Source organism: Balearica regulorum, chromosome 1 (genome assembly GCF_011004875.1).
Source record: "Balearica regulorum gibbericeps isolate bBalReg1 chromosome 1, bBalReg1.pri, whole genome shotgun sequence".
NCBI classification, from domain to species: domain Eukaryota; kingdom Metazoa; phylum Chordata; class Aves; order Gruiformes; family Gruidae; genus Balearica; species Balearica regulorum.
This window is the reverse complement of record NC_046184.1, coordinates 52,469,145-52,494,444: the sequence shown is the minus strand read 5'-3', so window position 1 is coordinate 52,494,444 and position 25,300 is coordinate 52,469,145. Positions and strand designations below refer to the sequence as shown.

Sequence of the window (25,300 nt, the reverse complement as noted above, 5' to 3'; positions counted from 1 at the left end):
GTATTCTGGATTTATCGGCTTCATGCAGCTGGGGCAGAGTGGTCTCCCTGCAATATTCTGTTCCAGGAGGGCAAGAAGACATCCCCCAAGTCAGACTGCTTTCTCAGCCTGGCTTTCCCCTGAAACCTGCAAAGGCATCAGCTTCTGTAAAACACCTCAGGAGGGCAGAGATGGACACACACATACACTGCTGTAGCTCGATATGACCTGCAGAACTGGGTCCCATACAGAAACTACACTAAATAAAAAATTGCAAAAAAGCCCCAGCAATTTGCACTGCATTCTGTAAGAGGGAGTTTAACTGCAGCATTTTTTAGGGGAGGCAGAATAATTTTGGGTTGGAGGATGTTCCTCTACTGGCAACAGGTTACCAGCTCCAGCCCTACCCATGCGCTCCAGCACTATGAGAGGTCTATAAACCTTTACACGGGAAAACCTCAGGCAATAACTGCATAGTTCCACTTCAAATGACTGCGTAAGACGAGAGGGGGAAGGGGAACACTGTCAGTATAGGAATGGTATAATTCAAGGTAATATAAAGCCTCCTCTTGAGCATGTGGGTACCATTCCTTGTTAATAAAGGGGGGGGGGGGGGGGAAGATTTGTGAAGTAGCTGTAGGTTTTGCTGCCAAAGTGAAGAGACTCAAAACTTCTACAGAAGCTGATAGGCATTGTTAATAGGAAGCATACCTAAAAATTGTTTACACAAAAGCATATCATTTCAGTTAAAGAACTAGATAAAGTTTGCAATGCTCATTAGTTAAATTTGAATGCAGACTGATTCAATTTGATCTGGCATTACAAGACATAATGGCAGCACTAATGTTCAATCTACATAAAAATTGCTTCTGGCCAAACTTTCTTTTGTTTCCCTTAAAAACCATCTAAGATCACAGAGAACAGCTAAACCTGATGACACAGCAGGACTTTACTATTCATTACAGTAAACTGACTTAACCTTCTTAAATATTTTAAAGACATTACTGTCTTGGTTGGCTCCTATTTTAGGAACTTTTCACTTAGATTTTTTCATCCTCTTCCTGCAAATCACATCTATTCTTCAGCTCTTCAGACTTTCTCATAGCTATATCTCTTCTTCCACCTCCACTACAAAGACTTGCAGCCACCTCTGTACATTTGTACATGAACGCAACCATTCGACATGAACACCACCTTCTACGAAGCACAGCTTCCTCAGTTTCAGCAACAAGTATAATGCTGCTGTGTTGTCATTCTTGCAGAATAATTCAAGAATGTACTATTTATCTCACGCTTCTTCAAGCTTCTGTGCTACTTGCTTCCTACTCTCTTCAAAATTGAAGCTATGAACTCTGCTCGTTCAGAGTTCACTTTCTCCATTAAACCATGGTCAGTTTTTCCTACCATCAGAGTTTCATTAGCATTGTCACAAAAAGACAACTTCCCACCATGGTTTCTCATGTGAAACATTTATCTTGTATCTTTTTACCTAGCTGTGTCTCTTAAGTTCAGACCAACGCTGCCCTGTGCCCATGCAATCAAGGGACACTGGCCGAGAGGAGCTTCCCGCTCCTTGAATCTTCAGCTGTGAGGTGAAGGTCTATACAAACTAGACAGCAGAAGCAACTCTGCCCTGAACATTGCAGGACTTGTTCCAAAACTTCAGTTTCTCTTTTTTTCCCCTGCTTTTTCCTCCATCCTGATATGTACTACTGTTGCTTACCTGTCAAAGTATTGTTGATGTAGTTTGTAAAGAAGTATTGTGATTAGATTGAAAATAAAACCACAATAAAAGGCAATAAAAGAGGCAGCACTCCCCCTCCCTCCTACCCTGTAAAAAAACAACAACAAAAAACCCCACTCAAGAATTCAAATTCATTTACAACTTCAGCCAATATTGCCTGGATTATCTTTATTGAATGCTGTACATACTTAGAATACAAAACATCATGGTTTTTTTCTGTTGAATTTCTTCTCTTTACATTTCTGCCAGAAGTACTTTGATTATACTGACCCGTATTCAATAGCACCTCAGAAATGGTGGAATTTCAAGTTAAAGAAGAAAAACTGGTGATTGTCAAAAACAGGAAAATACTAAGGCTGTATATTAAATCTTCTGAAATGCACACAAAAAATACTAAAAGTGAGAATTTCATTATTCAGTATCAGTTGAGACACTTGGTAAGGTATTTTTACAATCAAATACTTAGATGGGGTGTTGTATGGCCAGCTACAAAAATATGACAATTGTGATATAAATGCTTGTGCAATTGCTCATAGCAGTTGAGACGTAATTTACTAGAACAAGACTTACTAGGTACCTAAGAAAAATTGTTATTTATTCACAAAAGATATGTCAAGTATAATTAGTACAAAGCTTCAAACTTTCAACTTTATATTGAATCTATAAATAGATTGTAAAAACCAAGAAAAACCCTGAAAAACCAAACAGAAAATCACATATTATCAGGCAAGAGATCCCTGTGCATAGAATCCCATTGTAAACAAAGCTGATGACAATAAAATATCGCCATAGTATAAACTGAATGCTAATTCCAAAAGGAAAAAATAACTAAAATTCACACATTCTTCTATTTTTCAATACATTGCTTTTAAATCATTTCCATCCTCAGTTTAGCTGGTTAGCTGTGGTCATCCTTTGACTGAAAACGTGGCACAATCTCTTCCATTTCAATTACAATATCCTTTCAGGTTTTGCCTTGAAAAAACAAGACTCAAGATGTTCCCCTTAATAAGAATAGCTCATCTGTGTTACAATGCACTTTATCTCCATGAGGTTAGAAGCATGAAGGTTCTTACCGCAAGTGGGAAGCACTGCTGCTGTAAACTGAACAGCTACTTGATTTGTTTTGAATGTCAAGCACCAAGATAGCTAGTTTCATTTTTCAAATGAAGGATGTCCATGATTCTTTCCATTCTGTACTAAATGAAAATCCTTGCATCACAGTAAAAAAATTTTTTTTTGCATCTTTCATGTGTTCATGGCTAGAGAGCATTTAGCCATCAGCCTTAGCACAAAATACAAAGTATTATATTCCTATTATTTATTCACTGCTGTTAATATTAATTTCAACTAATCTGAATAAATCTTAATATAATTTCCTTACCAAATTCAAAGCAACATAATTAAGATGCAAATCAAAACTTAAGGTTATAATAATGCCTATTAAAAACAAGATTAAATGCAAGTTCATTTGAGAAAACATGCATAAATATAAATATACATGAAAACATCATGAATACAACAATGAAATATAATTCACAGCTTAATGAGTGTCAGACAAACATTTAGACGAATTTTGTTTCCAACTCAAAAAAAAAAATTATCTTCGCAGTGTTCATCAGCACATTAATCACAACTTCTGTAATACATAAAGAATACCAAGATTATCAACAGTCACATACACTTTGAAATTAGGGGACACATGTATTGACTTGAGGTTTGTTCCATTTGTGTAGAAGGTTTGTAAGGATTCTCCAGTAGTTACATTCCACCACTGTAAAATATAACAACACACTTTCAGTTAGTTGAAGGAAGGTTAGAATAAGTTCTATAAACAGGCTTAGCATGGCAAGCCCGCTTGACTGCTGTCCCCAAAGAGGTAGAATTAGAAGTAAAAATACAAAGAATCTTAAGTAGCAAATGTTTAGGACCAGTTACTGGAGGTATAAGACTTCCAGATGAAATGAAACTTCAAAAAGACTGAAGCTGTTCAATTTCAGGAAAACATAAAATAATAATAAATTCAGGTACTGCCCCTTACCCCATCACAAAATACGATCAACAGATGTAAACTGTAACATGTCCAAAATTTAAAAGATGCTGTATTTTTACATAACCCAATGAAAACATGAAACTCACTGCCAGACAATATAACTGAAACTATAGCTGGATTCAAAAGTTAGCTGGACTCACAAGAGGATCAGTCATGTACACATTTGAAACCATTTCCAGTTTTGTTAGCAGGACAGACTTTTTTTTTCAGTGAGATTATAATTTTTATTTTTTTTTTAGAATATACAGTAAGCACTAATAGCAAAGATACAGAGAAACCTCTCACCATCAGTTTACTCTGACTGTAGACTGAAATTTCACATTTCTCAGAAAAACTGTAGACCAATGCAAAATTGAACCAAACGCAATGCAGCACAAAGCTCCTACTTGATGGTTCCGATAAAGTTGTTGATTCCATCGAGGGTAGAGAGGCCTTGCAGAGGGATCTGGACACATTGGAGAACTGGGCAACCACCAACCGCATGAGGTTTAACAAGGGCAAGTGCAGGATTCTGCACCTGGGAAGGGGCAACCCTGGCTACACACACAGACTGGGCGACGAGACGCTGGAGACCAGCCGTGCTGAAAGGGACTTGGGGGTCTTGGTCGACAGCAAGTTGAACATGAGTCAACAGTGTGCCCAGGCTGCCAGGAAGGCCAACCGTACCCTGGGGTGCATCAAGCACGGCATCGCTAGCTGGTCGAGGGAACTGATTGTCCCACCCTACACTGCGCTGGTGTGGCCTCGCCTCGAGTACTGCGTGCAGTTTTGGGCGCCACAGTACAAAAAGGACATAAAACTATTGGAGAGTGTCCAAAGGAGGGCAACAAAGATGGTGAAGGGTCTAGAGGGGAAGACGTATGAGGAGAGGCTGAAGTCCCTTGGTTTGTTCAGCCTAGAGGAGACCGAGGGGAGACCTCATTGCGGCCTACAGCTTTCTCATGAGGGGGAGCGAAGGGGCAGGCGCTGATCTCCTCCCTCTGGTGACCAGTGATAGAACCCGAGGGAACGGCATGAAGCTATGACAGGGGAGGTTTAGGTTGGATATCAGGAAAAGGTTCTTCACTGAGAGGGTGGTCGGGCACTGGAACAGGCTCCCCAGGGAAGTTGTCACAGCACTGAGCTTGACTGAGTTCAAGAAGCGTCTGGATAATGCTATCAGTGATGTGCTCGGATTCCGCTGGTCCTGCGTGGAGCCAGGAGTTAGACTCGATGGTCCTTATAGGTCCCTTCCAACTCAGAACATTCTATAATTCTATTCTTGTAACATTTGAATGCAGTAGCAAAATATTGAAACAGATTACCTTCAGTTTTGATCATCTATAAAAGCAGGTGGTATTACTACCTTTTAGCTTACTCATCTCATGAAATATGTAACATTAGAGTTGTGTGCATAATACACATTTGCAACTACACAGCTATAATGTTCATATTAAAAACACCTTTCCTAAGTGTCTGTTATTTGATAGACTCAGGAAAAAAAGATCCAGATCTTAATTAGCTCTTAAACCTTTGGTGGTGGATAAATGATAAGGTGCTGGGCCAGTGAGTACTACTCACACAGCAAGTTCAGCAGTACATAGCTGGATGCACCTCATCTATGAATAAGAGGACTCATTTGTTTAAAGGTATCTTCTACGTAACTCTACAATCCAACTCAGTCCAGTTTTTAGAGGTCCAAACTTCTGAAACCTTTTAGACTTTCACCAACTAGTATCTCCCTACTCTGTTTTCATGCACATCATGCACACCTATCTGTAGATCTTGAAAGAAAAGTAGAAATACTTTGAGAAGACATAGTGATTGAATCTGGTCCCGGTGACTGGAAAAAGGCAAATGCCATACCCATTTCCACAACGGGCAAAGAAGTTGCTGGGAACTACTGGTCAGTAATCTTCAGTGTCTGGGATTATTATGGAACAAATTTTCTGGAAGCCATTTCAAGTCATGTGAAGGACAAGAAGTTGTCATGAACAATTATCATAGATTTACCAGAGGTAAATCATGCTGAACCAGCCCAATTAACTTCTATTGACAGCAACAGTGGCTCTGCAAACAGCATGGCAAGAGCAGTGGATGTGAATAACACTGACTTCAGCCAAGCCTTCAGCATGGTCTCCCATGGTGTCCCTATAGTCAAACTGGAGAGATAAAGACAGGATGGGTTGAATACAAGGTAGGTGACAAACTGGGTGGACTGCTAGATTCAAAAAGTAGCAGTCAGCAGTCCAGTCACTGTGCGTTGAGCCCCACCCTAGCACAAGACAGACACTGACAAACTGGAGCAAGTCCAGCACGTGGTCATTGAGATGGATGGACACCTAGAACAGATATCGCAGAAGACAGACAGAACACTGAATTTGTTTAGCCTGAAGAGAAAGCCGCTAACTGCTGTCTTCAACTACCAAAAGGAAGGTTACAGATGACAGAGTCAGAATCTCCTCTCAGGGCCCAGAGGCACCCGTGTTGGAGTAGGGGACAAAACTTGATGGGGCAAGGACCTAAGCAACTTTACCTAACTCTGCAAACTACTTCTAGCAAGGGGCTGGACTAGATGAGTTCCAGCCAGAAGTCCCTAACATCCTAAGCCACTCTATAGCTCTAAGAAGTATCACAACACCATACTGTGTAACCACAAACAAAATGGGAAGGAAGCTAGAAACATATATACATATCTTGTTGCTTAATATGAAATGAACATCAGAAGATGTTTTCAATGCTAAATTAGAAAATTCAACTGTCTTTGTTAAATGGCTACTCACTGCCTTTGAAGAATTAGTTTGGCAGCATTTCCAACAGCTAAACACTGACCAACAATCAACTAACCTCCAGCACTCTGCGAGATGAAAACTCCACAAGCTGTCATTTCACATACACACAAAGTTTGTATAGGTATGAGCTACCGCATGAGGAAAAAACCCCAAATTCATGAGAAATTCATAATTATGAAAATCCAATTCACAGAGTGAAAGAAAGACCACCTCCCTCCCTTTCCAAAAACCATATGCTCAGTAGATGTCTGAACCAAGAAAAGACTGATTTCCTCAGTTTCAACACACCCTCTTCCAAAGACTGGTTACAGAATGTCTTTCAAGGCAGAAAATTGTCACTTGTAATTCCTTCTGAATTTCTATTTATGAAAAAATTTAAAAGTCAGTATCTTAAAAAAAAAAAGATAAAGAGCATTTTTCTGCTCATTAAAATGAACACAATTGCTGCTGAAATTGAGTGGATATTAAGGCAGACAAAAAAGACTGAGATCTTTAATATTAAAGATATTAATGAAGGATGTTGCTAATAAAAATCTGAAGCTAATAAAAATGGAATATATGGAGTTCGAAAAGAAAGTCCAAGTCTGAATTCTTAAGAAACCTTTTCAGGGGGCTTTCAGGTTTGAGAAGAAAAGAAATGAAAAGTGCTAGACAGTCATGAAGATGGAGCAGCTTTGTGTTAAGTAACATGTTTCATGTTTGTTTCTTTGAATTATTCTGTATTTTCCTTTAGAATTATCAGAGTATTGCCACTGAATTAGGTATGTTATGATATTTTATTATTTGAAGGCTTACCTTAAGATAGCCTCCAGATGACACAAGCATTTTGCTGTCAGGAGAAAATGAGAGGTCTGTTACCCAACCACCATGAGTTGGTTCTCCTTCGTCTACGGTAGCTGGGGAGCAGAAGTGAAGTAATGCGCCTGTTAAAACGTCCCAAATCTACAAGAGAAAGAAGATTATGTATATAAGTAAACTTCGGGGGGGAGGGGGGATCTCCAGTAAGGAAAGCTGAAATGTATTTTTCTGTATTAGAGAAAAAAAACCCTTGTAAATAATCATTGTACTTGAAGTGACAGAATAATAAAAAAAATGGATTCTCTTCTTAGAACTGTATCATATAGAGATGATTTAATCACATGTGCAATTCACAGTAGAATTCTTAGTAAATCATGTGAATCAATTCCTCAGCATTCATGGAACATAATCTATCAATATGGTTATAAAGCACTGTCTCACGTGGCAAACTTTGCTATTTTCAACTCTCTGATGTTCACCACAATGCTAACAAATTAGACATGCAGAGCACTCTGGTGGTGCAACCCCCCCCTCTCTTGAGCCGCTTGGTACTTTGCAAATCTCTCCCCCCTTTTCTGGGCCACATACCTGAGGGGCAGACCAGAGCATTAAGGCACCCCCTTGATGTTCTTGCTTCCTTGGTAACGCTAACAGCGTTCATCTGTGCTTGAACCCTGACATTCTTATTCCATCATTACTTGGGAACGATAGTGATAATCGATCACCCCTGACAACCTGGTACACCTGTACCTGAGCCGTGGCCCAAAAAGGGGGGATACCAGGAAGGTTCAGAGTCTGCACAGCTGGTGGAAAGCACCAGAATATTTTGTCATCTGAGCTGGGCCAAAGTGGAAAAGTACCTGACAAAAGTAAACTATCTTGGACCCTATAAATAGCGATTCAAAGTGAGACTCTTTGGAGCTCTCCTGGATGACAGTGGGCTGTGACCAGCATCCCCCCCCGAGCTAAGACACCTCTCAGGCACAAACTTCACAAGAATCATCTGCCAGGGCGAAGCCAGCCTCCTCCAGTCTCAACTATCACCTGTTGAGGAATGCCGATGCATTGTGAGTATTTACTCTAAACTCAAAGAGGGAAATGCTAACTATAAGCTAGCTTCCTGCATCTACCTCTCTACTAACAGACGTGTTTAAATACATACACTTGCCTTTACAAGTGTGGGTGGCATATATCACTGGCCCTAAATATTTCTGTTTATATGTGTGTTGGTTTTGCGTGGCAAGGTTTTGGTAGCGGGGGGGCTACAGGGGTGGCTTCTGTGAGAAGCTGCTAGAAGCTTCCCCTGTGTCTGATAGAGCCAATGCCAGCCGGCTCCAAGACGGACCCACCGCTGGCCAAGGCCAAGCCAATCAGCGCCTCTGTGATAACATATTTAAGAAAGAGAAAAAAACAGTTAGAGAGCGCTTTTGCAGCCAGAGAGAGGAGTGAGAAGATGTAAGAACATCTGCAGACACCAAGGTCAGTGCAGAAGGAGGGGGAGGAGGTGCTCCAGGCACCAGAGCAAGATTCCCCTGCAGCCCGTGGTGAAAACCATGGTGAAGCAGGCTGTCCCCCTGCAGCCCATGCAGGAAGGATGAGGGGGTGTAGCGATTCCACCTGCAGCCCGTGGAGGACCCCACGCTGGAGCAGGTAGAGACACCTGAAGGAGGCTGTGACCCCGTGGGAAGCCCGCACTGGAGCAAGCTCCTGGCAGGACCTGTGGATCCGTGGAGAGAGGAGCCCACGCCAGAGCAGGTTTGCTGACAGGACTTGTGACCCCGTGGGGGACCCACGCTGGAGCAGTTTGCTCCTGAAGGTCTGCACCCCGTGGAGGAGACTCACGTTGGAGAAGGTCGTGAAGGACTGTCTCCCGTGAGAGGGACCCCACGCTGGAGCAGGGGAACGATGAGTCCTCCCCCTGAGGATGAAGAAGCGGCAGAAACACCGCGTGATGAACTGACCGTAACCCCCACTCCCCATCCCCCTGTGCCGCTGGGGGGGGCGGAGGTTGAAGCTGGGAGTGAAGTTGAGCCCGGGAAGATGGGAGGGGTGGGGGGAGGTGTTTTTAAGATTTGGTTTTATTTCTCATTCCTCTACTCTGTTTTGCTTAGTAATAAATAAGATGAATTCCCTCTCTAAGTTCGGTCTGTTTTGCTCATGGTGATAATTAGAGAATGATCTCTCCCTGTCCTTACCTCGACCCGTAAGTTTTTTTTTTTCATTGTACCTCTTCTCCCCTGTCTAATGAAAGAGGGGAGTGATAGAGCGGCTCTGGTGGGCACCTGGCCCTCAGCCAGGGTCAACCCACCACAATGTTTGTCTTATATATATATATAAAAAAACATAAAACATATGTATCTATACACTTTGATTTAAAATACCTTACAGTAAGTTAGTGCGAATCTTGTGATCTTCAAATCTGTAATTAAGTCGCTGATTTGATCATAATACATTTTACTGAATTAGCCAATCATTAAGTGCTGCTAAAATTTGACTTTTGATTTACCTCATACTATTAATAAATTTTGAATTAACTAAATCGTAACTGTGTCAAACACCCTTCATCTGCAACAAACACAAACTATGAGACCTCTTCTGTCTGTGAACTATCAATTGAATTATAAAATAAACAGCAAGGTTAAAGCGGTACCCTTATTTCTCCTTTGTCATCTCCAGTGGCCAATAATTTGTTATTAGGAGAGAATGTACAGCACCGCACACAGGCTTCATAACCTTTCAGCTCATGGAGAACAGATGAATTTTCAAAGCTCCATATCTAAATGGAAAACATTACAGAAGAGTGAAAAAGTTAAAAAGCAATTATGACTTCTTTCTAAAAAGGCATTAGTATTCAAACATACATAAGACTTTGTATATATGCATATATATGTGTGTGCATTTATGTACGTATTATACTGTAGCCTGTTTTTATTATCTGAATCACACAAGAATGCATTTGCTACAAATTACTGAACCAACCGCAAGTATATTTTTTTTCCTTGGAATATACTCTTTAGTGAAACCAATTCCTTTACAAGAAAGTTTAAAGCTGTTCATAGAAACAGGATTTATCAATCAATTTAAAGCTATATTTTAAATATCTAATGGGACACTTTAAAAATCTAATGGGGCAGTCCCAGAATATTAAAGAGTTCACTTATTTTTGCATCTTGCTTCTGAACAGGAATACCAGAAACTATGGACAGCACTTTCACGGGAAGTTTCAGAAATTTTTCTTAACTTAGGTTTCCAAATTAAGAATGTTAGGCTATTAACAAATCAATACAGAGAATTAAACAAAGTGTTCTGCACAAACTTGTGCATTAAATGCACATTTTATTTGTACAGAAGTCACCAGGACAGCTTCAAGTTACATCCAAGATCAATTGTGAATGACTGTTACAGCTTTAGAAACACGTTCACAGATGCAGGAAATTTAACACTAGAAATACAACAGGATGACTTAAATAATCACTAATTACCTCATAATAAAAAAATGTATGCTATATTTCAGGGCAAATAAGGCATAATTTTTCTCTTTGTTCAGAAAGTAACCAACCTTTGCAGTTTTGTCAGCAGAAGTAGATGAAAATTTACTACCATCAGGTGAAACAGCACAGGAAAGAACAGCACCTCCATGGCACGCGAAATCTTTCTCTGTGTTTCCAGTAGTGATATTCCAAACCTACCAAATATACAGGAAGATCAGGTTACTTTTCTAACACTGTAAAAAGTTTAAAAACCTTGCATCTTATGCAATATGTAGGAGATAAAACTCAGTTACATGCTTCTAATAGGACCAATGTTTTGTTATACTTACTGGTATAGTTAAAATATGACAAGAGTGTAAATCTTACTAGAAACAGAAAATGCAAAGCTGTATCTTAAAGTATAAGCTGACTTTTAAGATCAATTCAGTAAAACGTGTGCCCACATGAAGTGCAAGAAATACCAAATGGTAGAAAAGACAGTAAAATGTATTTTATGTGATATGTCAATTCACAGCCTTTTGTTTACCTTAACAGTTCCATCAAATGACCAAGAGAGAAGTTTTGAATTTTCCAGAAGTATGAAATCCTTGATTGCTTCCTTGTGCCCTCTTAGAAACACATATTCACTCAACTGCCAATTCCATACCTAATCATAAAGATGAAATACTTTTAAAAAAAAAAATTAATGGCAAACATAAGTTAAGAAGAATGAATTAACGGATTGATTTTTAAGCCACAGGAATAATAAAAAGTTCTTACGGAGGCAGCAACTAATTAAAAGGTTAGATATTGAAGATATCCATAGTAGAGGTGCTGAAGATTGAGGATGCAATAGTATTTAACAGTCAATCTACGAGAGAGTTCCCTATAATACACACACAATCTGATTTTCAAAGTGATTTGATGCTTAAAATTCACTGGTAATTTAAAAAGAAAAAGCAAAACCATAATTTTCTAGGCACCCCAGAAGTTTTGGGGTTAAAACCTTTGATTATTGCATCAAATAGACTTCTGTCACCTGGCAGGCCTCACATTTTCCATACTTAAATTAACTTTCTTTTATATTTTTAAAGCGTATTTTTAATGAAATGCCATTTTGGTTTGCATTTTTTAATAACAAAATGACACTTCTATTTTTAATTCAACTAATCACTGAGAACTAAGGAAGTGTCAATTTATTGTACAGAAGCTATTAAGCATCAATTTAATTTAAATGACAACGATTTCATTGTTTTCAAATGAATAGATTTTCCGCATCAAACAGAAAGCAGAGGTGTTCGGATGACAATTCTGGAGGCTTAACTGAGGTACTGTCCACTAGAGGGAGTGGAGAACCCAGAAGAAAAGCTACCCACGGTACACCTGAAGGCTCCAGAACTGGTGAGCTTAATTGACTTGTCCTGATGAATTGACCACATGAATGGCACTCAAGCTAGCTTCAGATCAAAACAAACACTGAAGTGGGATGCTGCATAGGTTACACATACAACAGCAAGTAAGTAGAACACTGAAGCTGGAACAGATTTGGTGAGCGAAACAGCGCTGAGGACCAGCACCCACACGTGTTTTGGAGGTTTTACTTCAAATCAGCTCAGGTTTGGCTGTGAGGACCAAGTGCTTATTAGTAGCTGGAGCATGTGCTCTAGTTTAGGAATCCTGTCAGCACGCCTGCAACTGCTCTGCAGTGCAACTAAAGCACAGTAAGCATAAATGACCACGACATTCACTTCAAAAGTGCATCCCTGAGGTGAGCTAAAATGCTAATACAGACACACCAGAATGCTTCTCTGGAGCCAAGCTACCTTACTGAGAGGCAGAGCTTATTAATTTGAGACCACCTTAGCGCAGCCATTCTATTTCTAGCTAGTATCTGTATTCAGCACTGTACTGGACTAGACGGACACACCAGCCAGCTCAGAGACAAGTCTTTTTACCTCATTCCTTCAAGCAGTGTAAGCAAGCCCGCTGACAGACCTACCATGTACAGCCAGTTCTGGGTTGCATCCCAAACCCTTCACTTACGCATTCAGAACTGTTGAGTTATCTTGTTTGAAAATTAATGCTTCTTTCACTCATCTTAAAGGAGTTGGTGCCTTTCTATCATCCACAGCATTAAAAATAGAAATTGTGTAATATTCATTATCACATAAGGTATACACAAAGGCTACAGTTCTACAGTCCCTTGCCCCAAGATGGAGCAATACAGAATACAGTAGTCATTTACTGAGCTTACATTATCTATAGCATAAAAAATCTTTTTAAATAAATTGCAAGTTACAACATAATCTTCTAAAATATCTTCCAAACCTGTATAACTGAATCACGAGCACTTGAAATGAGAGTCTGACAATCAGATGTAAATCGACAATGCTGCACAGATGTCCTGTAGGCCTCCTGGGACTTCAGAACTTTCCCATCCAACAGCTGTAATACCTTTACAATGAAGAATGCAATAATTACATTTATTTTACATACGTAAGGAAAAGGAAGAAAAAAACATGCAAATTCTTTTTTAAATAACACAAGATTGTACATACATGATTCTCAGTATTCCTATTAGCTTACTCCTTGGTAAAATGAAATTCAGAGCTACATTATTAACAGTACCTTTAAATTATTGTCATGTGGGTATCACTCAACAATGTAAAAACTAAAGTACTATGTTGAAGAATATTATTGTACAAAATCATTCAAATGACATTTATTTAAAAAGAAAAAGCACCAAGAAGAGTGTTTTCCTACTATTTTTAAAAATTGAATTTAGGGTTTAATACCTTTACTGTTCCATTCTCCTGTCCAAAAGCTGCAAATTTCAGATCTTCACTTAAGCAACAGCAGGAAATGGGGGATTCTTGAGCTGCTGTCTGCATAATAACACTGTCTGTATTTCCATTGACGAGCTACAAGACAGGAAGTTACTTAAGTTATTACAATATTTTTAAATTTAAACTTAAATAAATTACAATACAGAGCTAAGAATGGTAAAGAGGACAGTGTACCAGTTTCAAACTTTGAATTATAAGGAACAGTTACTTTCATAAAGCAATTGCTTTTAAGGTCAGTGTAACTAGAATACTCTCTGAACAGACCAAGTTTGCAGAAGAAAACACATCTCAGTATTAAAAGGCTTTTAAAAGTTGGTCTGACTACAGAAAACAGTAACTCAAAATGCTACTCCCAAATTTCAAAAGCCATATAGAGAGCTCCATGCTCAAATTTACCTTGCCAGACAAATTTTTACAACTCATGTCAAATGGAGCATAAAATACTTTAAGTGCATCCTCTGAGCACGACTTTAAACTTATTATTACACACAATACACCAAATCTCAGCTCAGTATTGCCCTCAAATCAATTCCCCAAAGGAAAATAAAAGTCTCTATAATAAATTTTGTTTGTAAAATCATTGTAAGTTAAGAAAGCTACCAGTGTAAAGTGTTTAATAATGAACATACTGCACATCAAAAGGTGACTAGGACCCCAATTCTGAGACATTACAAATTACAAAGGGTAAAACATCATGGTTGCAAGAAAAACTACTTTTAGATATGTGTTAACAGACATATACTGTTAAATTATAGTACACATTCTTAACTGCAATTGGTCTTTTCAGTCAATTTCTCTTCTTGCATGAGGGTGAAAAATCTATTTTCTTTCTACAATGGAGTCTTCTCTCATGACTGCACCTCTACAGGATGTCAGAATATTGTATTTAGGGCAGAAAATCTAAGGACCATCTTTCTCTAGGAAATTACAATAGTAATATACTAATCATAATCATAAAGAAATCAGGTCTACTAATTTAAATGAGAGCCAGACTATACCATTACCTAGTGGTTGCTACAGATTTTACAATTCAGAAAGATTAAGTAGTGATTATCCTAAACTGCTCCCTACACATAAATAGGTATAACTCCATTTGCTGTGGTTTCTCCCATCTCTTCACTGCAACAGTTGCAGCTTCTCTTTTCTCACGTATTATTTGTTCACATAAGTTTTAGTTTCAACATGGACCACCTTCTGTTGGCTGAAAGCCTGAAATCTTTTTGTTGCCAAAGCCCCATTGGAGACACTTTAGCTACTTCCACATCTATATTCCCCACTCTTCAAATATCATCACCATTCCACTAAATGTTTTTTAACTGGATTTTTGGGTAGACTAAGGAGGAAGAGGACAGAAAATAATCAGGAAGAGAGAAACAGGAAGTACAGGGCAAACAAAAAGAAAAGTTTCTGCAAAGAAAGCTCTCATTCTAGTAGCAGCCTAGGCAAAGCTGAGCATCTCTTAGGACTAGAAATAAAATCAATGGTCATGCTAATTAGCCAGGATTACATAGCTTACATGTTTGACTTCAGCCAAAGTAAGAGAAAGGACATGACCCTACACAAAAAGATTATCTGCAGAATGTCCCTCAGTGCAGGGCAGCAGAATCTATTCCAACACTCACGTACCTATACATCCAGCAGTAAGAATTCACTGCTTTCACAGTCCAGAACAAAGGTTCATTCCTATTCAGATGCTGCACCTGAAATAACTACCTCATGGCCAAAGATATGGCATTGCCCATTTTGTGGGTTAACACGCAATCGATTTGCGTAAGCAGCATTCTGCAACAAATATGAAAGTGTTTCTGCTTTTAAACAGTCACCATCAAGTAGAAGCATAACCTGAATGAACTTCAAAGAAAATCCTATCAATTGACTTTATTTGATGTATTAGAGAATCACGATTAAAAAAAATAAAATAAAAAAAAAAAGATGTGCATGCATTTGCTATCATGGAATGGAAAAATATATTTTGGATGTTGGTGCACTTATGACTGGGGGGGGTGTGTGGGGTGTGTGTGTGCACAGTTAATAGTTTCTTTAGGATGTAAAAGACCCCATGCTTTCCTATGGCTACAGGCAGACCTGAGCTCAAACCTTTCATTCCCCCAATTTGAGATGATTCCTTCAGCTATTACACAACAGTTCTAATGCCATATGTACATGTGCTGAGTAACACCTGGTCTATACATTACATACTGCTGTGCACATCTAAGCCATTCGGAGGGTCCCCAGCCTCCCCAGTTGTGAAGAGAAAACAGTTTTGTTCCTCTATATCCAGCTTCAGTTTCGACATCAGCATGGAAATTTCCCCTCAAACTTCATTTTTGGTTACTAAACTAGGCAGAGTTTCTAGATATAAAAATGTTATCATACATTAAGAGTAATTTTCTACAGATTCAACTATTGAAAGCCATGAGCAAGCAGGTCTTTCAGTGCTCCTCTGTTTCCTAGTGAGATTTGCAGATAACGTTCAAATGTGCTAACACATTGAGAAATAGAGCTTACTTGTAAATGTTTCTGATTGTAAATTGCTAAAATCATCACTTCACCATTGTGAAATACAACATCTAGTTCACTTTTTAGCACAGCATCAGAAGACTTGCACACTTTCTTTGTTTCCCAAATCTGTTGAAGAAGAGTATTTCATTAGTTTTATTAAAGGACAAGATATGAAACTTGCTGAGTAAGAGTATCTGTAAACCAAAGTCTTTATAAATTGGCAAGTAACACTGATTTTTTAAATCAGAGAAAAATTATGCTTCCGCTATTTTTATTTACCAGGGAAGGCTGTGCAATTACTATGGCGATTCCAACAGATGAAATAGAATTAATTTTTTCCAGGCTGACTAGCAGACTCCCCTGTGTTAAGAGTCATAGCTATAAAGTCCACAATTTTCTAATCCAAAGAGCAGCGTTAAAATCCAATTACAAAAAATACCAAGTACAGATTCCTATCTTCAACTACTTTCAAAATTCCAAGAATATAAGTCTTAACTTGGGAAAAAAGGAAAGGTTACTTTGGTAAACTATAGTTCTACTTTCACAGGTTTTAATGAGGCATTACAATTATAGAAACCTGTCCTAAATATTAACATGTAAATATATCTAACAATGAAAGTAATATCGAGCCTGCTAGGATCCTCAGAAAACTTAAGAATTTCTGATTCAGATGAAATCTAAAACAAAACAGAAGGTTACAATTTCTGTTGAACAGCCACTTGACTTAAAAAAGATCATATATACAGTAAATTTAGATATACATTAAATAAAGTAAAATAGCCAAGATCATTTTACTATCTAAATAATTTTATTTTTTTTTATAACAAATACTTAAATTTATATTGGCTATAAACATACACAGATAATAGATATCATATATAATATAAAGATTATATATTATGTAATTTTATAATAAACAATTGATTAATTATATATATATATATAAATTCACATTTTTCAAAAAAGAAAGATGTCATCTTACACGTATTGTCTGGTCATCAGATGATGTCAGAAATGAAGATCCATCTGGTGAAAATGTCACACAGTGAACCCAGCTCATGTGTCCCCTGCAGTATGCTACTTTTGACAAAGATTTGATATTCCATAACTACAACAAAAATATGAAAGAAGAACTCAAATGGATTTAGATTGCATTTACAGGAAAAACAGTGCAAAACCGGTAGTATACTTAATTACTATTTCTTCTAGTATTTTCTTACTTCTCGTTCTGAAATCAGATGTAACAAGAATTGTGCCTGCTTATCACACCTCGATGGTCAGGAAAATGGAATCAGCAGCCTCTTTGACTGCTATAATTTTAAAAGATGAGGGGAAAAAAAGGAAAAGAAAATTTAAAAAAAAATCAGTCACCGTATTAAAAAAGAAACAAAACAAAACACCAACAAGTTCAACCGACCATGTAGATTGCAAAAGCAAAATACCCCAAAAAACAACAACAGAAAAAACAAACAACAACAGAAGAAACAACCCCAAAACTGATACTTGTACAGGCTTACTCTAGCCATGCTAGTCCCAAAGTCGTTCTAGCTGTTTTATTCCTTTTTAGTGAGTTGCCAAATTCTGTAGCAGCATATAGAAAGGGAGGGGGGTTTGTCTGAGTTAAGCAATGGGAAGGTCTATACTTCTGAGAGTGACAACAGTATCTTTAAAGAAATTTGGTAGCCTAGTCTTTTTATATAAACATGCATTTTGTTGTCCAAAATGAACATATAACTTTAAAATGTTATTTCCCAATTGATATTTTACATTTCAGAAGCAAACAGAGATTAGAAAGAATGACGCACATTTAAAGCCTGACAAAATAGCTACATTTGTTTCACCTCTGCATACAAGAAACTATTAAGATAAAGATAAGATTTCACATTACAAATAGTCTTTCCTGGAATACTGTAGCAAAGAATCACTTACCTCAACAGAACAGTGAGACAAAGCAACTGCTACTAGCTCATCACCAGGACAAAAGTCACAGTATTGGATTGTACTGTGATGACTTATGATGACTTGTGTTAACAAATCACATGTTTTAACATCAAAAAGCTGTGAACACATAATTACAATAGTTAGCATCCAGTTAGTATGACTTCACTATAGACAAATAGCTTACATGCTCAATAGTGTACATTCTTGAATTTAGAAGGTATTTCTCTCAGTCAACAAGTTTGTTCGTCACCTATTTTTACTTTACACACACTTGAAACCATGCACCTTATCTGAAATCTTAATGGCCTAGAATTTTATCTTTAATCATAATTTCTAACTAGATGAACTTTAAGGTCCCTTCAAACCTAAACCATTCCACAATTCTATACTACCTCAAGAAAATTATTAAAGTGAGGTACTTACCAAAAGCTTATTTTTGGCTACCACCAAAATCATGTCACCATTTCTGGACCAAGAGCAACATTTTACTAAAACCTCCACATCATCTGGTTGCTCTTCTGCATTTCTGAAGAAATCTTTTATTTCGATACTTTTCAGTTCATTTGCTGAGCGTGCTTCCCAAAGCTGCAATGAAAAGTAAAGGAAATGCACAAAACCTCTTTCTACTGATACAGAATACAACAGGGGAGAGTTAACTCCCAATCACTTCTAGGGAAGAAGGGAGGCAGAGGGTAGAATACAAAAAAGCCTTTGCTACTTTCCCCAGTCAAGAAATAGCATTAGAATATTCACAAGCCCAGACAGCTTAGATCAAAAGAAAAAAAAAAAAAAAAAGAAAAAACCAAACCACCAAATAAAACAAAAAACCCCAACCAAAACAAAAAGAGGATTACACTGTAGCAGAACCTTCTCCATGGGTTTTTTCATATCTTTCCAGCTACAACACTGTCTCTTAACAAAAGAATAAAAAAACCATCTGCTCTGCAACTCTATTAAAAGTCCACTCACCATGAGAAATATGGTAACATCTAACTTTGCACCCTAATTTCATTGAGGCACCTGCCAAAAATCTACTGAATATTTCTGTTCCTTCCACCACAATTTTCTTTCTGAATGACAACAGCTACAGCAACTGTTCTTTCCTGATTTAGCAACTCTACAGAAAGATAACAGTGGTTTAAGAACTTCAGTTCTGAAATAGCATAGTTCTGTTGCAACCAAAGGCAATAAAAAGAATACTTACATTCTGAGGAAAAACAAAACATAAACCTCTCAATTCTCTTCTAGTGCATACATAAAAATGGCACATAGAAATTACTTTTAACTTTTATGCCTACTGATGATTCATTTTCAGAGATGACAGAACTTTCAATTAATCTAAAAATTTATTGTGTGTGTTTTTTAAACAAGTTTCAGTTGCCCCCCACAAGTTTTCTTAAAGTACATTAGGGGAAAAAAAAATTTAAAAAAAAAAAGATTGTGAAAATAAAGGATTCAAAATGAGGCTAACTAGAATTTATTTACAACTACAGGCACCCAACTTTCCCCCCCGCCCAGTACTGGACAATCCCTTTCAAAATCTTGCATTAAAAATGGGACGAATAATCAAATGTTTCAGGATTTAATTCATTGAAGGTGACCGTACAGTTGCAAAATTTTCTTATACATATTTTGCATTTTATACGAAAAAAATCCACCATCAAAACAAATAGTTGATTTAAAAATACACTGTGTACCTTTACTGTTCCATCTGTTGAGCAGCTAGCAACATATTCATCATTTGGTGAAAATCTACAGTGATTGACAGAATTTACATGACCCATCATTGTATTTCTACAATACTCCTTGTTCAAATCCCAAAGCTGCATGAGAAATAAACATATAATCATGTTCATGAGTTATTCAAAGATAGATTGTTCATGTTCTTCTCAAAATCATGCAATGGCAACCAAAACCTCAAGAGTTGGGAGGTGTTTTTTTTAGTTTTACCCACATGCTCATGAACTTGATGCTATGCCCTGGGCTACCCCTCAATTTACCTCCATCTGTTAACTTGCATGAAAACTATTAACATCGGAATTATACTAGTTAAACTTTCTGTACAGTGCAGACAAGGCCCTTGAACAGCATAAAGCTACTGAAAGTTTCCTTAAATTGAGCAAGAAGCTTCCTCTTGCCTCTTTCCCTTTTGACTTTGAAGCTCAGCATCACGTAGCTTACATATAATAACAAAAATGAAATCTCTCATTAGTCTTGGACAGTCTGAATATCATCACTGCCATATCCATACTAACAGAACTGCAACTGGGCAACTGAGCCACTACAGGGAACTAAACAAGCAGAAAACCAATCCCACCAAACAGACGTTTTTGCTGAGTTGGCTCCTTGAACCATACCACGGCAGAGTAAGATCCGCACATGCACTGCAACAAAGGCAAGAATATGCAGCCAGGGCAGTAGGACCATCACCTTCAGTGCCAGTTAACTATGATTTGCTTAGTTGTACTGTGAAATTGTACTCTTATTTTCCACAGTCTAGGTCTTACTTGATTCTTCTGTTTTCCCCCTTCCCTCAGATGCATACTTCAGTTGCCCAGTTTCTCCTCTTTCTGTGTATACATACTGCCTCCCAGTCTGAACAGTGTCAGGTGATTAACCTGACAGACCTCTTCCTTTGATTATTGTTATTTTGTCGGCTTCCACCTTCATTTGGTTACTATGCCCAAAGAATTTAATTAAAAAACCCACTTCCATAACGCTTCCCCCCCCAATCTTTCAGCATCCAGTTTTTTACATTACTAATGTTTTCAATCCTAAATTTCTGCTTTCATTTTTCTTATGCTGTTTCTAAGCAGGTATTTCACTCCCATACTCTCCCATTCCCATCCTACCCTCTAAAAGTCTTGCCAAAGCCCTCACCTCCATGCCCTACCAATAGAGGACTTGCCTATTCTCCTTCGCTGAGCATAAACACTCCTTCTATTCTGCTTTGCTGAAATCCGACTACAGAGGTGTAGTCGGTACTTTTAATCTGTTGCCATCTCTCTTTTACCAGGCTCATTTAAAAAACAACTTAATTTATAGTGTTTAAATCTATTTATACATCAATAATTATCCTGTTATGATAAGCAGCATGAGAATAATCTCAACATTTTCCACTTACTTTGATGAAAGTGTCATTTGAGCAGGTGGCTAAAAGATACTGACCACTTCTGTTATTGAACTGGCAGCAATTGACCTGCTCTGAGTGTTCTTCATATACGCACTTACACTGGCCTGTTCTTGAATTCCAGATCTAGACAGAATTGAAGGATGAAAAAGACTTTTTAAATATATTTAAAGCACTTAATTTAAGAAAATCAGTAAACTATGCTGAAATACAGATAAAGCCCTAAAACATACTTCGTAACACCTCAAAAATGTTTTGAAGATAAAGCAAAAGCATATATATTTACATTTAGAAACAAGAAGTTATGAGATGAAAGATCTGATTAGAATCTGATAAATACTGGAATTTCACCAAGGTTTTGCTACAATCTGAGGAATTAAAAATTCCAAATAATTCATATGTAACAGAAAAAAAAAAAAAACATGAAAAAAATCAATTATGGGTACATTTGTCTTACGTTATGGATAGGATTAGACTCATACATTATGTTCTACTTAAAAAGAAACATCTGATAACACAAATAAGTAGTAATTCTGTAAGTATGTTAACATTAAACATCTGTTTCGTTATGTAAGAAGTGGAGCTTTTTTGTTTGTTATGTAGTAAATTACCCACATAAAATTTAAGACAGTTAAAAAAATCTTTAGTCTTAAGAATCTACTCTGCCTGAGTTGGTTAAGACTGAAATTAGAATTATTAATTTGAAAGAAAAACTGTCTGCTCTCCATTTCCTTACCTTCACTTTTTTATCAGCAGAACAAGTTGCTACAAATTCACCATCTGCAGAGAAAGTGCAACAAAGTATTTCATCATCATGGGCACTTATCTCCAGGAGTCTCTCTCCACTTTCTGCTTTAAACACCTAAAAATAACAAACAATAAAATCTTACAACTCACATACAATTTTAAACCACAAATGTTTGTTTATTCTCAAACAGCTCTCTTTATATAAGCTCTTCATAAAATTAGTTTACTTCTGAAAGCATTTATAATTTCAGTGAAGCTAACATAATAACTATAAGAATACTTAATTCGAGCTTCAATTTTGTAAGGATGATAGAAATTGTTAGGGAGAGAAGAAGTGAAAACTGATTTAAAAAAAGATTTCTGTATGCAATGTGTGTTTCATTAATGACTTTTTCTACCCTCACTCTTTAAGCCTAAATCCATGTCCTTTCTCAGAATTTTTTAACAGTAGCTGCAATATACTATCCAGTAACAAAATCTAAACTATTCTTAAAACTACAAATTCCAGGGGGGTTATTTTTTTTTTTATATATATATGCATGTATGTATATACATACATATATGACATACTTCTGTGGAAAGTAAGAATTTCAGGAGCAATTGATGATCTGGGGAACAAACAAGAAAAAAAAGTAGTGGAAAGTCGTACAGGATGACTCAAGTCTTGAGCTAGTTGTAGGCAATAAAAGGACAGTTGGGGAAAAGTGTCACATATTAAATCAGGTCTCCCTTTTCTCCTTAGGTTACATATTCTTAATTATTAAAACAAAATCACAAGGTGTTCTTTACAGCAGCTTTCAGGATACTACAATTGTGAAGTCCCTGTTCCTCCCTTTACTTTTTCATTGAATGGGAATATCCATGACAATGAAATGATCGGTATTTGCTCAAATAAGAGCAGAAATACTGAAGTAACGGGAAATCTACATTTACAGCAAATTCTGCAGAATATCTGTTCTTAATCTAGCAATTGTTATTTTTTTATTTTACAGAAACAGAAGTAGCCTTGAAAACTGAAAAATCTTAGACCACTTATTAGAAAAAACATTAGTAAGTTCAATGATGAAAAAAGGATTATTGCTAATTTTCCCATTACTTCGTCAACAAAAGGTTTAGTTTAAATGCAACCGCAATCCACAGATTTTACTTTTTTGGGTAGAAAATGAAAAGTAAGCAATCTGCAGTCAGGCCATTAAGTACAGAAGGCCAGCACAGTAACTTCAGCACAGCATAAAATGAGCACATCCACCAGGCACCTCCTTACGTGGATGCCATGATCAGAATAGGATAGAAGCCAGCAAATAAAATAAATAAAAAAACCACGATAACAACACATTAAGTAGCCAAATGAACAGCAACTAAGCACCACTGATATTATTACTTTAGTACTCAACTTATCAAGCATCCAAAACAATACCAAAGGCTTGCAGAAAAGTTGTTCTTTTCCCTTACCTTTGGCTGTCTGGAATATGGATACTTTACCAGGTTACTGGCTGGCTGACTGCTAGTTTTCTTGAGAGCTGGCTGGCTCCCCTCCAGGCAGACTGCTGGCAAATTTGTATTAGTCACTTTCCTCTCTGTCTCCCCTAATCTACTTCTTAAGCACATTTGGCCTGTTTCCAATCTAGTACTGTCCTCAACTTCAGGGATTCATTTTTCTCCCCAGATTTATTTCTTTTGTGTGAGACAATTTACTAATTAAGCACCAAACTAACATAATGTCTGTTACCATCCTATAGAAATAGTAAAGCTATAGCTAAAACATCCTACTCTTTCTCAGTTCTGTAGAAGGTGTACTGTGACGAAATAACATTTCTGCAAGCAACTGTTAAATACGCTGGGGTGCATCACTTAGGCTGTGAGCTTCTCCATATCATTAAAAGGCATCTCACGTTCACATATTACACCAGTGAGGGTATAAGCCCTGAAGTCACAGAGTTCAGCTTTCAAACTGGAAGATAACGCTTACTATTCTAAACATGCAACTTGACATTTATGTAGTAATAAATCCTTTTAAATTATTTGTCTCCAGTATGTTCTAAATCCCTAATATCTCCACACAACAGCAAGAGAAAAGGGACAGGTCTGCTAACAAATGTTATCATAATGGTACACAACATCTCTTTTCACTCACGCATAGGTATCTTACCTGAAGTGTTTTATCAGCTCCACATGATGCTATTCTTTGTCTATCCTTAGAAAAGCAGGCATGGTATACTGCATCTCTATGTGGGCGAACCACCAGACGGTAGAGGTTTTTCAAAGATTTTTTATTTCTACAGGGTAAGACAGTTGATATTAGATGAGTAAGATTCCCTAGTGCCTTTTTATCGTTCAAAATCCTCTATAAAAAGCTAACACTTTTTCACACATCTTGAGCAGCAAGCTTGATAACAAATAAACCAACCAACCCACTATACCTTAGCTCTCAGCCTTTATGCTGAAGTAATACGGGTATCACAAATTCCAACATTCACTGAGTTTCTATTGCCCTCCAATCATTACAGCTTAGAGATCAAGAAAGATAATATGTGCACGAGAAATTAACACACTACTTTATGGGCAAAGCTGTTGCACTGCAAGACACAGCCTTCCTAATGACATTTTTATGATCTGGTAAGTAGTATTTCCAAATATATATTTCTTCCTGAGAATTCTTATTCTCCTGCAGGTTCCTTTCAAGCTTATTCAAAAACATGTGTAAATTTGTGTAGATCTTAGTAAATTTACTTAATTTTCACAGCAATGACTCAATTCTTATCACTAGATATTTAAATAAAATCTATGACTACCACTGCATTTCAATTAGAGATTAAGTACAGAATCTAACACATCTTAGATGATTCCTGCCTCACTTTAACAAAAACTTAGAATTAGTAGCAATCATAGTCATCCTGTTTAGCCAGATGTTAATACAGAAAGCTGTCACTGCAATAAGATGATTTTTGGTGATGAATAGATCATTACAAGAATAAACTTTTTTCTAGAATCAAAGTGAATCAGTGTACTTCAAGTTTTTATCATTATCAGTTTCAATCTTCAGGCTTCGCATTTAAATAATGGTAAAACATCTCAAACAAAGTAGTTGCACTTCAGAATGAAAGCAATTTTTCACTGCAAAACACTGACTCATCAAAGCCACCTTTTTTTTTTTTTTTTTTTCCTATTTTAATAAAGCTAAAATTGCTGGTCAAGAGAGCAGTGTATTCAGCTACATAGCCCACAAACAATTTTTAGAACCTTTCCCTAGGGTGGGAGACAAAAACATCAGTCTCTGTTGTGATTTCAGTTGTGTTGTTCAGCCTAAGTCTCCCACATC

At 37.3% G+C, this 25,300-nt stretch overlaps 1 protein-coding gene across 4 annotated transcripts in view; it reads right to left on the bottom strand.

Moving 5' to 3' along the window:
• Positions 1-1,853: 1,853 nt before the first annotated feature.
• Positions 1,854-25,300, bottom strand: part of APAF1 (apoptotic peptidase activating factor 1) — a 40,516-nt gene continuing 17,069 nt past the window's right edge. The window contains exons 12-27 of one of the 4 annotated variants that reach the window (XR_012834720.1): positions 24,131-24,257; positions 21,971-22,096; positions 21,229-21,360; positions 19,802-19,927; positions 18,528-18,689; positions 18,093-18,221; positions 17,384-17,473; positions 17,146-17,271; positions 16,170-16,289; positions 13,611-13,736; positions 13,144-13,269; positions 11,363-11,482; positions 10,905-11,030; positions 9,996-10,121; positions 7,343-7,489; positions 2,956-3,497 (exon numbers count right to left, since the gene is read on the bottom strand). Coding sequence is in view for 3 of the 4 variants with exons in the window: in XM_075749312.1 (XP_075605427.1) it covers positions 3,354-3,497; positions 7,343-7,489; positions 9,996-10,121; positions 10,905-11,030; positions 11,363-11,482; positions 13,144-13,269; positions 13,611-13,736; positions 16,170-16,289; positions 17,146-17,271; positions 18,093-18,221; positions 18,528-18,689; positions 19,802-19,927; positions 21,229-21,360; positions 21,971-22,096; positions 24,131-24,257 (1,963 nt within the window). In the remaining variant the exon portion in view is untranslated. Of the gene's footprint in view, positions 3,498-7,342; positions 7,490-9,995; positions 10,122-10,904; positions 11,031-11,362; positions 11,483-13,143; positions 13,270-13,610; positions 13,737-16,169; positions 16,290-17,145; positions 17,272-17,383; positions 17,474-18,092; positions 18,222-18,527; positions 18,690-19,801; positions 19,928-21,228; positions 21,361-21,970; positions 22,097-23,433; positions 23,526-24,130; positions 24,258-25,300 lie in introns of those variants that run through there. The other 3 variants (XM_075749312.1, XM_075749320.1, XM_075749330.1) reach the window with 3 other exon arrangements.